The sequence below is a fragment of the Odontesthes bonariensis genome, chromosome 13, assembly GCF_027942865.1.
Source record: "Odontesthes bonariensis isolate fOdoBon6 chromosome 13, fOdoBon6.hap1, whole genome shotgun sequence".
NCBI classification, from domain to species: Eukaryota; Metazoa; Chordata; class Actinopteri; order Atheriniformes; family Atherinopsidae; genus Odontesthes; species Odontesthes bonariensis.
In genome coordinates, this window is record NC_134518.1 from 20,722,866 (window position 1) to 20,738,006 (window position 15,141).

The window sequence follows — 15,141 nt, forward strand, 5'->3', positions numbered from 1 at the left end:
TATCCGCCCCTGCTGGCTCCACCCAGCATCTCTCCATAACCTGGAAACAAAGCCACTTCAGAAATAAATAAATGAAGCTCTGGCAGCTGTAATGGTGCTTCGTTGTGGCCAAGCTGTTTTCTGGACGGGGTCGGAGCAGACCAGCAGATGTGTTCCGCTGTAATTATCGGTGGCCACGCAGGACCGAGTGCTAGTGGCTGCAGCTGGCAGCATCTCATCCTACGCCCTGAACTTAAGTGACCTGGATGTGAAACTGGAATAAAGGCCGTGTCTTGCTGTATTTTGACAGACGTTTACAGCCCTTTGATGGAAACGGGATGGTTGCAGCTGCACCGGGGAGGCTAGCTAACTTTTAACAGGCTTCGTGTCCCCCTCCCACCCCCAAACCACCACCCCCACAGGAGTACATACATTTTTTTTCTTTGGTTAAAAAAAATTAACGGACAATGCGGCTCATTATTGGCTGGTTGAGTTAGTTGTCTTGCATTCTGCAGCATGGAAACCAAGTGCCAAGCGGAGCTGGGAGCAATGTTGTTAGTACACAGTTAGCTAACTTTAGCTCAGCTAGCTGCTAGTTATCTACATTAGTGGGCTGAGTTAGCCAGGCTAACTCAGCCCACTAATTTAAATAGGCACGCACAATATTTGACTCTTTTTGCTGCCTCGGAACATTTTCTTCGTGACAGCATTTTCCAGTGACACAGTTTTTTCGGAGTTCCCCAGTTTCTCTGCTGTTGTCGAGGCCAACTAGCTAAGCAGCTGTGCGGATCATCGCAGGGCTTCATTGTGCTGTGGTGTCGCTGCAGAAGTCGTAGCTTTAACTCGCGTGCCACTGCCAACGACAACCATGGCTCAAGAGGCGTTTCCTTTGCATTCTCTTGTCTGGAACAATCAGTACCTGGAGCTTGATCGAGAGCTGCAGAATAATGAGGTGAGTGTGGAAGCTGGTGGTTACAGATGCGTGTTTTTTTTTTTTTTCTTTTTTTTTTTTTTTTTTTTACACTGCATTGCGCTGATGCCGAATTTGTGCGTTTGGTTGTGCAGCAGGATATGGAGCGTGTGGATCCGCGAGGGCGCACCCCGCTGGAGCTGGCTGTGTGTCTGGGCCACCTGGAGTCAACCCGGGTGCTGCTCAGACACTCTGTAGACCCAACGCACTGCAACGCACAGGGCTGGACCAGTGAGTGCTCAACTGTTGCTCTTAGTTTCGTGTCCCCAGACTGCTGAGGGAATGACGGGCACCCTCTGTCTTTAAATGTGGATGTGTGTTTCAGTCTTGCAGGAGGCGGTGAGCACCGGGGACCCTGAGCTGGTGCAGCTGGTGCTTCAGTACAGAGACTTCAAGAGAGCTACTGAGAGACTGGCGGGGATCCCAGAGCTGCTTAGCAAACTAAGACAGGTAAACCTCATGTTGACGCTTGGTCTATATATTAGTTGTGTCGAGACAAGGGACTTGCCTCTATGAGCTTTGTTTCCAGCACCTTCCCGTTGGCTTTCAGTGTCTATAGACTCAGAACGTACAAACAAGAGGACAACAGTCACTGATGGGAGGCCCTTTGTTTATGTCCACGTAAAAAAAAAAAAAAAAAAAAAAAAAAGGACAACTCTCCTCTGTCTTTGCAGGCACAAGACTTTTATGTGGAGATGAAGTGGGAGTTCACCAGTTGGGGTGAGTAGATTTCTTTAATGCGTTGTAAGAGGGGTCAGTTTCAGCACCGCTTTAGGTGGACAGCTCCCACACAAGACTGGAGAGCTCGACTTCAACATGTTACCTGCTGGGATGACTGAAGCGCTTCATAGAGAGCTACATGTATCATTGTGTCACAGGTCAACTCAGAAATGCTTCTTGTGATCACTTTGCCTTCTCTGATTTGCAGAGAATCAGAGAAGGCTCATGTGAATTTAATTATACGTGCCGTTATCAACTTGTTATTTGCTTAAACGGGGCACCACCGGCCGAACACATCATTCTGTGAATTTTGACAAGAAGGTGAAAAGATCTGCAAAAGCCATCAAGATGAGTTGAAACCTTTATTTCAACATTTTAAGCTAGATTGGTGAATTTATTTTTCGTTTTGTACGTTTTTCTTTTTCTCTTTTTTTTCAGCCAGTTTCTCAGAACTTAACTAACTTTTTAGGGCTATAGCCAGGGCTCTTTTGAGTCATTGTTAGCACAGACCAAATTGTACAAGCATTATAAAATAAAGATGGATGCTCACAAAGAAGGAGAAGCCTATAATTGAACAGTTAAGCCTTTTCAGGTTGCATTTTGTGACGTAATGAAGGAACGACACGTAACAGAAGTGGTCGAGGTAAAGTTGAGATTGGTGGACAGATTCATCCAAAGCCCTGCTTTACTGCATTAGCTGTTCAGAATAGATCAGACTGTAGTGGTGGTGCACTTTTCTACCATGTAGCCACACCTGCACAGATATGACCTCCATTTAAGAGTTATCGAAAGAAAGCATTTCCTGTAGCTTCTTCGCTGAAATTAACTTGAAGTTTTAAAATGAACTTCTAAACCAAGAGGTTAGGAAACGCGTCCCATGGTCTGATGGAGTAGAGACGGATCTATTTGGCTGCAGTGAGGCAAACTTTACACGATCTTTTAAAAAAAGGAGCCGCTGATGAAAAGAGGATGGCTTTCAGAACGGGTAAATGATCCATAACGCACCTTAGAAGTTACAGTGGAGGCACAGGCTAAAAGTTTAGTCTCAACTCTCACAGTTCCCCGACTAGAACGTCTTAGAAAATCTCTTACGTTGTCTTTTTTTTTTTTTTTTAACTCTTAGTTGGATTTATGGGAAAACAAGAATTACATTGCGGGGATAGTTGTTCTAAAGTATTCTGTCGATACTTTAGTTTTAGTTATGTTTTCATTCTTTGCCTTTCAAACACTGCAAAAGAAATGAATACTATATATAGAGTATATTTAAAGAACTGCCTTGTAACTTATAACTTTTCCTTTTTGGTAATCATATTATCGTGCCTTATAGATGCCGCTGTATACTCTATGAGGGCGTTCCTTTATGAGGGCTTATAACTTCTCCACACCGGCAAGTGGTACGCAAGACAACCCTTTAATAAAAGCAAATGAACTGGAGAAATACATGTCTAATACTTAAGTTGTCACAGAACTGGGTTATTTACTTTTGTTTTATAAATAAATTAAATCTGTTATTTCTCTTATCGAATACATACATAGTTATGAAAAGTACGCTGTGTAATGAACTGTGTTTCTTCTCAGTTTTTTTTTTTTTTTTAAATCAACAACTATTTTCCGAATTGTCATTTTTCCATGTTCTCTCTCTCTGTTAAATGATGTTTCCACTTTTTAGTTGAAACTTCAGCATACATTTTTTGTTTAATGCTTTCTCGAGGAAAAAAAAAAAGACTTTGCAGGAAACAATCCTTTCCTCCCCCTTCTCATCCCCTCTTTGTTTACCCAAACATGGCTCTCGCCCCCTCTTTGTGACTCGCTCGTGAAACGTCTCTCCTCGTCCTCACATTTCAGTGCCCTTGGTGTCGAAGGTTTGTCCCAGTGACGTCTACCGAGTGTGGAAGAGTGGCTCATGCCTCCGTGTGGACACCACCCTCCTGGGCTTCGAACACATGACTTGGCTGAAAGGACGGCGGAGCTATATTTTCAAGGGTGGAGGTGCGTGATATGGTCACATGTGTAAACGATCACGCAGATGAGGAGTGATCCGGGCCTTCATTTTTGGTCGGAGCCTTTGAGGCTCTGGTTTCCCACCCGTTTGTGCTGACCGTGCCCCTCTTCTCAGATGACGGGGCTGTGGTGATGGAGGTCGACCATGAGAAGCAGGTGGTGTACACTGAGCCGCTCGTGTTGTCCCCTCGCGATGCTCCATCACTCCTGGCAGCCATGCAGCCATCACAAGAGAACACAGCCCAGAGACTCACGTCGCCTATCGTCTCAACACACCTCAACACACGCAACATTGCCTTTGAGCGGTAACGAGCACACGCACATAAACCAGTTTTATACCTCATCAGTGTCTTTGTTTACAAGCCATGTATAAGTCTCATGTTGTCTCATAGAGGTAGTTTTTCCACTGCGGGTCATCCCTTCACATGTGTCCACAGCGTCACAGTTAATATATATGAACTGGTAACGTCTGTGTCTAAAGCAGCTGCTGCATTTACATTGCATGTGCAGGAACAAGTCTGGAATCTGGGGCTGGCGTTCTGAGAAGAGCGAGGTCGTTAGCGGGTACGAAGCCAAGGTAAGCGACGGCTGAGGCTACCTGGTTCGGATGGGTTTTCCAGAAATCATGAATTAATTTAGCTGGAAAGTTAATTGTCATTTCCTGTGACTGCAGATAATTCAGCATCACCTGAATTTATGCACAGATCAATGATCCGCTTAAATGATCTCAAGAGCAATATTCAATTGTTTGAGAAATCTTTTTGGTGTCGTATGATGCAACAGTCCTTTATTTCTTCATACTTTGCTGTAATCTTTTAAAGTGGTCTTGAGCAGCAGTTCTCCAGGCTTCCTGAAGGTCTTTCCAAGTTTTTCTCTAAGCATTGGCTGTTTGTTTGTTTTTTTGTTTTTTTTAATACTAATTTTCAGTCATTCAGTCCTTGTTCCTGACTATTTTCATGAAGTCACGTAACGGTGATCTATAAATCTAAATTATATGAATAAAAATGTCTCTTTACTTCAGGAGTGAACCAGTGTTTGTTCTACAGTACAGATAACTTGGCAAGGAACTCATTTTAAATTGTCTTTTGGCACTTTGTTACCAGTAGACGGTCAAGAAGACTGTTGCTGTCCAACCAAGACATTCTTCAAACTTCACAGAAAGATGTAAATGCTACACATAATTCAAAATATTGGAATATCCTCTAGAAACCACTTGCATTACATTTTGTGTTTAAGATGGCTGCCTGATTGAGAATAATTTTGCCAGGTGAAGGTCCAGTACCAAAACATCCCTATTAAACCCTTTAATGATGCAATTGCTGAAACTAAAATTAAATGATTTATAAGACTTTATTGTGTATTTTTAATGTGACATATAGCCAACAGAGTGAAACCACAGTAGAAAGGGGGGTTCTTGTTTACATACGGTCAGTACGAGCAAAAAAAGAAAAATAATTAGCATGCTCTCTTACTGCTCTGCTCTGCTCACACACACACTGAATGATGTGCTCTCAGATTCAGCCTCTTTGGAAACACTCTTAAGCCTATTTTAGTTGTTTGCAACAAATGAATGCTTTTCTGAAGCATTCACAGACGGTGCGAGGAGGCGATAAAAGGTGTGTGTACATGAGCGCTTTTTCTCCGTTTATCCAGGTTTACAGCGCCACGAATGTGGAGCTGGTGACTCGGTCAAGGACCGAGCACCTATCTGACCAGGACAAGTCCAGGAGCAAAGGTGGAAACACGTACAACACCCTATACAGAATGTCTGTTTTGTGTGCTTGAAACTGTTTGCATGATAGAAAAGCAGCAGACTGTCAAATCAGTGTTATTGAGTAGAAATTAACTGCTGAGAAAGTGGACTACTAGTGTCTCCCACTTAGTGTGTTATAATGTTAATTGTATTGAGTAAAACTCTCTGGATACATGTTGTACTTTCCTTAAGCAGAATACATGAATTCAAATGGATGACTTTTTCTCTCCTCTTTCTTTTCAGGCTCAAAGACGCCTCTCCAGTCTTTCCTGGGGATTGCTGAACAACATACCGCTCACAATGGGGTGTGTCTCGCTCTCACCAGTCTCACCAGCTGCATTCTGCTGTGAGGAACGCGCTCACTTACAGCTGTGTCTGTGTTTTTCTGCCAGAGCAACGTGTCCCAGTGCGCCAGTCCTCACAACCCCACAGCCATCACAGCCGAGGAATACTTCAACCCCGAGTTCAACCTGAACGGCCGGGACATCGGGCGGCCCATCGAGCTTACTAGCAAAGTCCAGAGGTGCGGTAAAGTCCCGACATGAAACCGTCCTCATTTTCCTACCCATATCAGTACCACTTAAATGTTTTTTTTTTTTTTGTTCTTTTTGGCTCCTCTTTAGGTTTAAAGCGACGCTGTGGTTAAGTGAGAGTCACCCGCTGTCCCTGGCCGAGCAGGTGACGCCCATCATAGACCTTATGGCCATCTCCAACGCCCACTTTGCAAAGCTGCGCGACTTCATCACCCTGCGCCTGCCACCAGGCTTCCCTGTCAAGATAGGTGGGTGCGATCTTGGTGCGGACAAGCTACATTCAGAATGTACCGTCACACCGTGGATGTATTAAGTAGAATTAGCTGATGACTGCTTGTATTAACCAGAGCAATAAAAACACCCGTCAGCTGTTCCTGGAGCGCTTGTTTGTGCTCCTTCTTAGTTTAGATAATCCTTCTGCAAAGACCTTCCTGAGGTAATTGGATAATTTCAACCGCAAACATTTGATCATGTGGGATGTTTGTTGAAGCATGCACCAGGTCACTGGCTGCCACTCGGCACACTTCATCTCTTGTCTGATTAAAGTCTTGTTCTGTCCCCCAGAGATTCCTCTGTTTCATGTTCTGAATGCCAGAGTGACGTTCAGTAACCTTTGTGGCTGCGACGAGCCGGTCAGCTCTGTGACTGTCCACAATCCAGAGAGCTCCGGAGAGGCCGGTAACTGTCTCATAGATATACTTATCATAGATACAAAGTCATTCAGTTGTATCCGATATCTTTAAATTAAAGTCATTGATCTTCTGGCTGTGCAGGTTGACTTGTGATGAGAGGGGATCCAGCTTACCACCACTCTGCTGCATCATTGTCATTCTACTAATTTCTTCTCAGGTCAGTCTCTCCCTCCTTTCCACTGTGAGGTGGACCCCTCAGTGTTTGAGCCCCCTCCAGACTACACCACCCTCGGTCCGGGCCGCAGTGAGCCAATGAGGGACGAGGATGACAACCTGCTGCAGTTCGCCATCCAGCAGAGTTTGCTGGATGCTGGCACAGAGAGCGACCAGGTGAGAGCCTGATGGTTGGTCAGTTCAAGACAAAGACGAAAGCAGTTCGGTTGGTGTCAGACATTGTACTTAGGCTTTGATGTCTTTCCTCGACATTCCAACACTTCTCCAAACAAACAAAAAGTACATTCCTCTGTCTAAAGAGAAACTTTGAAAGACCTTCAGAAAGTTTGGAGATCTGCTGCTTCTCTGCAGACCTCTTTAAAAGATTACAAGAAAATGTGGATCTTTGGACGCAAAATATAAATGAATGAAGACTGGGCCGAGATTTTTGCACAGAACTATGTCCCAGGAGCCACTTTTTGTCGTCATCTGCAACATTTCTGTAATGGCATATTTTTGCACCCATTATCCATGTAATTGTGTTTGTTCTTAATTTGCAATGTGTTGAGCTCTCTCTCTCTCAACCACCGTAGCATTTTAAAAGACGTGAAAGATGAGTATTTGAAAACACATTAGTGTCACCAATGAGCATTTCAAATGCTGAACAAAGTGAGCCCACATGTTTTCCTTGCATCCACAGGCACTTAATATTTGCATCTGGTTTTCAGGTGACCATCTGGGAGGCCCTGACTAACAGTCGCCCGGTGCCGCCGTCACCACTGTACGAGGAAGACTCTCAGCTGGAGAGGCGAGTTGACTCTGACCTTACCTGTCGCCTTGTTTTATGCGTTTACATGTTCACATTTCAAACGGAAAACAAAAGTTGCTTTTTAGGCCTCAAACTGGCTCATATGTCTGTGTCAAGCACAGAAGTGTGCTTTCTACATGGTTTGTTTTTACTGAGAAGCATTTAGATCTATTAAGATATTAGTTCAGGTTTAACAGGAAGTCAGACTCATGCCAGTGTTGAAGTCTTTCTACTTCAGGGACGTCTCTGGCTTTGGGAGTCATTTAATTAAACAAGTCTTTAAATAAAGTTCAGTGATTAGCTTTTCATTCCACCAGAGAGCAGCAATTCCCATTCATCACCTAATGAGGTTCATGAGTGAAACTATGCTGTGAAGACACTTCTTTGTTTAATAAAAGGTGACTTGATGTCTTTATTTCTGCGTCGTTTCAGGGCCATCCAGGAGTCCCTGTCCATCTCGCTGGCCAGCAGAGAGGGAGAGGACGCAGCCGACCCCATCCAGCCCGCCTCCGTGTCTCCGTTGGACCCCGCCGCCAACTCGCCGCTCTCTTACAATGCAGTGACTGACCCGCGTCTGTCTGGAGACTTTGGCGTGGCGAGCAACTTTGACGAGCAGCTTCGTATCGCCATGGAGCTGTCGTGCAGAGAGCACGAGGAGATGGACAGGTGAGGCTGACGATGTGCATGTTGTCACCTGAGACTGAAGCTTAATATTGTACGATGTTTGTTCGACACTCTCGTGTAAGTGCAGTCAGGAGGAAATGGTTCTACAAAGAGACATTTGTCTGTTAATTTGCTCATTCTTATACAGGACTTGAGGGCAAGATTTCAGTCCGGACCTTCTGCTGTATCTGTACATCTCTGCTTGCTGCGCTCTTTCTTTCATTCTTTCTCTTGGACAACATGTCGACACGCACCTCGGCGCCCACATATCCCGCCGCCTCTCATTCATTCACAGTTCGGTTTTCAACAATTACTTGTTTATTTGAAATGGCAGGAGGGAGGAATTGGAGATAACTGTGGATTTGAGGCGAAATGAACATGATGACGAAGAAACCCTCGTGCGTTAAGGGTTACAAAAACCTCTCCTGCATTGTCAGCTGCGTCTCTTTGGTGCATTTGTGAATCAGTGGGTAAATTGTGACGTTTGGTGGTCATGTGGTGAGACGAAAGCTTGACCGGACAAATATCTGCTGCACGAGGCTTTGAAATAAAAACAAGAATAAGAATGTAGGAAAATTAAATGATAAAAAATGAATGTACTGAAAAATGACTTTGAAGTGTTTTTTCCTTTTTCTCAGCTGGTGAGCGTTTATTCTCTTTAAGACATGTTTGACTGACTCACTTTCTGATCTATTCCCTTTATTTGTGGTACTGCTGTCATTCCAGTCTTTGTTCAAACCCCATGAATGCTACGCTGAAACTATCATAGCCAAAATATTTAAATGCTTATATAATCACATCATAGATGGATAGATTCTTTATTCATCCCCAAAGGGGAAATTCTGTTTTATTTAGCTCTAAAGATGAACAAAGAGTCCCTGACTGATGCTCTTGTGCGCTTCACACAATAAAACCATCAGGTCAGCAGTGGAGAGACGGTCGGATAACAACCCAGAGTAGTTCAGACTAGGAATCTTTTCCCGGGAAATGGCATGGTTCTGACTGGTGAGCCTTATTTCTGCTTGTTGCTGCAGGAAGCAGAAGGAGGAAGAGGAGGAGCTAGAGAGGATCCTGCAGCTGTCACTCACTGAGAAGTAATAAAGCGGCAGCAGCGGCGGCGGCAGGTTCGCAAAGAGGAACAATCATCTTAATTTATTCAGTTTTATTTTCTATATCCTGAGATGTTATGTTCTTACAGATGTTTTATTCGTCTTTCTCACATGAGAGCTGCTACCAGAGTGTAAAAGGACCGGATTATTAGAAATGTGGAACAGGGGGGAGTGGCAGACACAATTACTCTATAAGTAAAGGAGGAGACAAAAGGGAGTCTTTGTTTTTGTTTTCTTTGGGTTTTTTTTATTGAAGATTTTTCACAGTCTTGTTGTCTTTGAGTGAAGAATTATCCTTTAAACTTTAAACCTAAAACATGATCCACTACCATGGTGAAAGTATGAAAATGGTATAACTTATGAAACAAATTATTATAAAAATTCAAACTTTTATGTTGGCTTACTCTTACGTGTGAAAAATAAAGAATTAAGATCATCTTGGCTTGTGATTATTATCATTTTTTTAATTAATAATTTTTTTTAAATGTATCAATTTCTTCCCTCACACATTCTGACAGTATTGTTTCTGTCGTTGGAACGTATGCAGTAAGTAGATGTCTGTATTTTCATAGTTTAAAAACTCAAAGCAAAAGCTGAGAGTTTCAAGTTGTGATTCAAAAACAAAGCCGGGAGCATTAATTGTCTTTGTTGTGACGGAAGCACTTAAAGACGCAGCTTTTTTTCTGTTGGAATTGATGAATTTTTCTCTCCTTCGTGAAATAAGGCATTGGCAAAATGTTCGTTCATTTCTGCTGGATTTGAAATGGCGTTTGACTCACTTTGATAAAGTTTTCTGCGTTGTCTCTTCAAATGCGGTGACGTGAACATTACAAAGTAGATGGGGGCAGATAAGGTGATATATTCAAGGGTAACGTGGTGATGTTTCAAGATGAAAATCTAGTCCTCAAATTGTCTAGGACCGACTCAAAAAATAACAGCCCATCCGTTAGCCCTCCGCTGTCATTTTGACTTTGACAACGTGAAACTTTTAAGAGGATAAATTTTTGAGAACGCAGATATTCAGGATCCCTAGTGGATAAATCGAAATTACTTTGGCGAACCCTCAATATATTTGAAGTATTTGGTGGAATATACAAGCTCATCGACTTACCTTCAAGCTTTCCGATTCTAATTAATATCTCTCTATAAACACACCTGGATTGCAGATGTTTGTTTTGTAATGGAGGCGTTTGGTGCTATCGTACAAATGTCTGTAATTACTTTGATCCCTCACTTGTTCTTAGTTTGTACTTCTGAACAATAACTCAGGGTGCCATTCAATATCATTAAACATGCATGCAGAGCAGTGTGATTGAAGATAAATCATGCACAGCCTAAAGCTATGCTTATGTGATATATCACTTTAATTCTTTGTGTTGAATCGGAGTGGCTCCCACATAGTTGGAGTCCCTGCTTTACACAACGATGAGCTTATCTGATTCTGATTGAACTTTTGCAGATTCTGTTTGCTTTGTCCAGAGCAGCACACAAGGTGGCAGACTGCAGCCAGACTCGCAGGGAAACGTCAAATCTCTGAACTGAACCTTAAAAGTTATTGGCAGCAAATTGGCAGTCTTGTGAGGCTCATGCCTCAGCCCGATGAACTCTTTGGAATCCACTCTACTGAGTTGCTCTGTAATTTTACTCGGGATTTATTCTCTGAGCCGGTGACGTCGTCCTTTTCACTGTCCATGTAGATATTTTCTTTCCGTGATTTCACAGCTTCCCGGAGCTCATGAACTGTCAATAAAAACATGGAAGTGTCATTTTACACATACTGTGAAATGAAGCCCTATTAGCACTGATTAAATATTTCTTCACCTAGCTGGAGCTCGTGATCATCAGGGCTTTCATCTTCGGGCATCAGGTACTCGTTCTCCTCAGTTGGAGGAAGCTTCTCATTGGTCGAGTGCCGCTTCATAGGCGCCACTTGTGCCTTGGGCACATCTTTGGGTGTAGATGAGGGGAGCCTGATGCACTTTGGAGGAGTTGACACATCTTTGGAACAAAAAATGGCTGTTGGGAGCTGGGTGATTTTACTCAAATATTGCTAAAATGGAAAACCGTGCTCAGCCTCACCAATGCGAGTGTCGTAGGGCTGAGATGCAACGTAGGGAAAAAGACGGTACTCTGTCTTCTCAAGGAAGTATTTCAGCACATCAGTCAAGGAGGAGACCTTCACCTGCAGAGCAGAGGCTTTGTGACATTTTCTTGACCAGAATCGCATAATTTCTGCCGGTGTGCATTTAAAGCAAGTGACACGGCTGTCTTATTACTGCTGCGAACAACTTTATGGTCGGCAGTATCCATGAAAGTAAGAGGAGACCCATCTTTGATCTTTGCAAGTTATGAATTAATTTGCAGTGGAGGAAAATGTGGTTAAATAGGCTACATATTCTCAAGACTGTACTTATGCACTGAACTGAGGCACTTGTTCCTAACTTGAGTATTCTGTTTTATGCTACCGTGTATGTCTGATAAACTACATCTTAGAGGGAAATATTGAACCATTTACCCCATGGAATGTATTCAAAGAAATGTATTTGACAGCTTCAGTTAAACTGGAGAAGAAGACTTTACACAGTAGAACATACAGAATGCCATCGAATTACTAAAGATTAAACAAGTTGTTCCCAACCTTGTCTTTTGACATCTTAAGAAAAACACGTTGGTTTTTCTTAAGGTCACACTTTAGATGTCTGAGATCTCACCAAAATGAAATGGTAGAACAAAACCTATAAAAGTTGAATACAGTTGTATGTATTCGAACATCCACCCCTGGGATTTAAGTGGTGTCCTGTAAGTAAAACTGAATGTAAAGTGTTTCAAACCATCTCCACCTTCCACAGCCACAACACTAACATGCTGCTAACACACAGCTTCAGGTGTTGATAATGTGCTGATGTCATATGTAATAATATATCAGTCAGACACGCCAAACCAGAGTTCTTGCCCAACTTTAACCACATTTAGTTGTTAATACTTGTATTTAAGGACTTTCTCCAGGTTTCACCAGATTTGAACTTGTAATTTTGGCAGTGCTAAAAAGAAACGTGATGACAACAGTTGTGTTCTGTCTTTTTTGGGGGTTATTTGTTCTGCTTTGTTGCCATGTGTTTCACTTTGAGTGACTGCTGTTCTTCGGGGGAACAGTTCAAACTGAAGTACCACGGTTGAAATTTATTGAGTTAATAGCAGCGAGCCGTTGGACTTACCGGTGTATCCAGCTCAATGACAAACCCTGCGTTTGTGGAGCTCACCCTGTAGTTCCTCATGACAGGCCCACTGAAACAAAGGGAATGTTGCGATCATCACATGAATGAACGTTACTGCTTATTCCAAATGTTTTTGGGTTGAAAGGTGCATTTCTCTCTTTGTTTTTCGATGCACACTTCATGTGATTCAGATTTTACAAAACAGGGTTATCATTAACTCCTGGATGACCCTGTTTTGATGGTTAAAAATTTCCCAGTGGACACTTTTTCTTCAGTGATCACATGTGCCAGAAATGCTCAATCACTGAAACATTCTACAACACGGGGGGGGGGGGAAGGGGAGAGAAAAGAAATAAAACCACATAGTCATAAGCTTCTACGTGTCAGAGGTTTGGATGGACAGACCTGGATGTTTGTTGTCTGAGGGTCAGGGCATAGTTGTTGGTCAGGGTTGATGGGCGGAGGATGACGCCTCCATATTCTGGGTTCGCCTTCAGCATATGTTCAGCCTCCTGTCGAGTCACATCGTAGAAACATCTGCAGGATTCAGAGAAAAAACTAAACTGGAGCGCTTTCAGGGAAGTTTTCCACGCTGTGTTTGAAGGCACAGACAGTTGAAACTGAACACAGAAATGGAGCAAAGAGCCTCAGTTGAACTCACTCAGGCATCTCAAGAAGAGACGTGTCTTTGGACGTTGAAGTTGAGCCTGCAGCTGAGCTTAAGGAGTGTAGGAAGGTTGGTCGAGGTGGGAGGGCCGGGCGTGATGTGTTGGTTTTTCTTTTCCTTTCCTCTTCAAGAACCTCTTTCAGCTTCAACATCTGGCCCGGCAGCAGCTGCAACTTGCTGGGAATCCCATTCTGCAGAGACATACAGCTCATACCATGACTTGGCTTAATACTATAGATTCTCCTCAGGTGTCGCGTGCGTGATTGCGTGTGAACACAGAAACCATTCATTCTCATTTTCATTTTCCTCAAAAAGAAAAGCGCTTTGTTATCTTGAGGCAACAAGGTAACAGAATATTCAACTTGTGATCTCGAGATAACGACATCAAAAGGAGAGGCTTTTGTATTGTCAAATGATCAACCTTATGTGATCATTTATAGAAATCCCATTCCTTTGGTTTAATCACAGTATAGACCAGGATTTGGAGCTGCTTTGAACCCAGACTTTTGGCAATAACTTTATTGTGTCTCAGTCAAACTCTTATGTTACCCCTTCAGTGTGTGTCTCTCCATTTATGTGACTGTGCATCACTTACGTGGACCACAGTGAGGATGTATCCCCTCCACACCTCTCCCGTGTCAGCATTGTCCATCTACAAAGCCACCCAAACAACAAAAAACACAGAAAAGATGAGAGTCCTGTGAAGGGAATCAATTAAGGTTAAAGTCAGCCACGATTTAAATTCCCGGTCCTGCTAATTTTTAGTGAATACTGATCTAATATCTGGTGGAAATGTTAAAGAGGAGTAGAGAGTAGGACAGTTTTAAGTGCAACAGACCTTCAGCTGCACCTCCTCTGTGTGCAGGGTGAGGGTGAAGATTGTAGGGGCCTTATTTTGATATTGAGACTCTAAGTCCATGGACTTTAGCTTCTCCAGGTCCAGCTTCTCTGTGTACTGACCAACAAACAATCGCAGGCATGAACGATTAATGAAGCGTCAACTGAGCCTCAGCTCTTTATTGAGCCTTTAACTGTGTTGCTCTAAAGTTTCCACATTGTTCCCAAATATACAGTTCATTCAGTCTTGCACACCTTTTTTTGTAATTGACCATTAAAGATGTGAAAAATTAGCTATTTTCTTACCGTATCCTGCGTGTCATCTTCGTACAGAAACAGCGTAGCACCTCGGAGCTCTCCGTAGTACTTCTTGAAATTCTAGAAGTCATAAATGTTTGATTGATCTGCTGTCGTTGATAAAACATTAACCTTTGCACAGAGGTGGAGACTGATTAATTCAAGCCCATCACTCTGTTACATAAGTACAATTTTAGGTGCTTTTTCTGCTACTCTTTTTGCAAATGTCACCACATTTGATTTCCACTTGTCTCAACGCTGCACAGTAGTTACAATTGACTGTGCTTTAAGATTTTACATACAAATCAAATGAATGTATGTCATACTATCATTATAAATCATTACATATTAGCAAAAGGCAGTTACAGTTCTAAATCAGCCATCTTCTCTTGGTTTATACTTTCTCTGCTTTCCTTCTTTGCTCCTACCTTCTCTTTGGAGCTCTTCTTCAGCAGGTGCCCGGAGTGGTAGAGAGGCAGCGCAGTGATATTCTGCCTCTTCTTGTGGACAGTTCTGGGGTTCACAGACATTTTCGGTACTCTGTCTAATCTGCGCTCTTCTTCCTGTCTGGTTCTGCTCAGCTTTGGCTCAGTCTTCTCCTGCTTATCCAAGTCATGAGCAGCTGTACTGACTCCTGGGAAAGGTTTGTTCCTTTTTATTTCCTTGTATGCAGAGATGGATCCATATGAGTTATTATATGCTGCTGATTGTAGGTATATTATAAACCTTCAGTGGCAATCTTAT

At 42.9% G+C, this 15,141-nt stretch overlaps 2 protein-coding genes across 3 annotated transcripts; one reads left to right on the forward strand and one right to left on the reverse strand.

The window, feature by feature from the left end:
* Positions 1-18: 18 nt before the first annotated feature.
* ankrd13d (ankyrin repeat domain 13 family, member D) lies at positions 19-9,817 on the forward strand. Of its 2 annotated transcripts, none has more exons than XM_075481507.1 (16): positions 19-931; positions 1,045-1,180; positions 1,275-1,399; positions 1,600-1,669; positions 3,515-3,658; positions 3,786-3,975; positions 4,181-4,247; positions 5,324-5,405; positions 5,667-5,728; positions 5,816-5,946; positions 6,047-6,204; positions 6,521-6,634; positions 6,806-6,978; positions 7,530-7,609; positions 8,042-8,275; positions 9,307-9,817. In XM_075481507.1, the coding sequence occupies exons 1-16, from the start codon at positions 848-850 to the stop codon at positions 9,368-9,370; spliced, it is 1,914 nt and encodes a 637-aa protein (XP_075337622.1). In that variant the 5' UTR covers positions 19-847; the 3' UTR covers positions 9,371-9,817. The 2 variants fall into 2 exon arrangements, with proteins under 2 accessions (XP_075337622.1, XP_075337623.1); XM_075481508.1 differs by having other exon boundaries at positions 1,624-1,669.
* Positions 9,818-10,972: 1,155 nt separating this feature from the next.
* Positions 10,973-14,927, reverse strand: LOC142397161 (signal-transducing adaptor protein 1-like). The gene is made up of 10 exons (XM_075480504.1): positions 14,826-14,927; positions 14,407-14,478; positions 14,102-14,218; positions 13,859-13,915; positions 13,258-13,454; positions 13,002-13,133; positions 12,597-12,666; positions 11,461-11,563; positions 11,203-11,379; positions 10,973-11,121 (listed from the first exon to the last, which is right to left on the reverse strand). The coding sequence occupies exons 1-10, from the start codon at positions 14,925-14,927 to the stop codon at positions 10,973-10,975; spliced, it is 1,176 nt and encodes a 391-aa protein (XP_075336619.1).
* Positions 14,928-15,141: the final 214 nt, after the last annotated feature.

Coding starts and splice junctions, on each gene's coding strand:
- ankrd13d (XM_075481507.1), top strand. CDS start 848: ATGGCTCAAGAGGCGTTTCCTTTGCATTCTCTTGTCTGGAACAATCAG. Junction 1,181..1,274: donor CAACGCACAGGGCTGGACCA/GTGAGTGCTCAA, acceptor TGTGTGTTTCAG/TCTTGCAGGAGGCGGTGAGC. Junction 3,659..3,785: donor CTATATTTTCAAGGGTGGAG/GTGCGTGATATG, acceptor CCCTCTTCTCAG/ATGACGGGGCTGTGGTGATG.
- LOC142397161 (XM_075480504.1), bottom strand. CDS start 14,927: ATGTCTGTGAACCCCAGAACTGTCCACAAGAAGAGGCAGAATATCACT. Junction 12,667..13,001: donor CTCAGACAACAAACATCCAG/GTCTGTCCATCC, acceptor CCTTTGTTTCAG/TGGGCCTGTCATGAGGAACT. Junction 11,564..12,596: donor TCATTGAGCTGGATACACCG/GTAAGTCCAACG, acceptor TCTGCTCTGCAG/GTGAAGGTCTCCTCCTTGAC.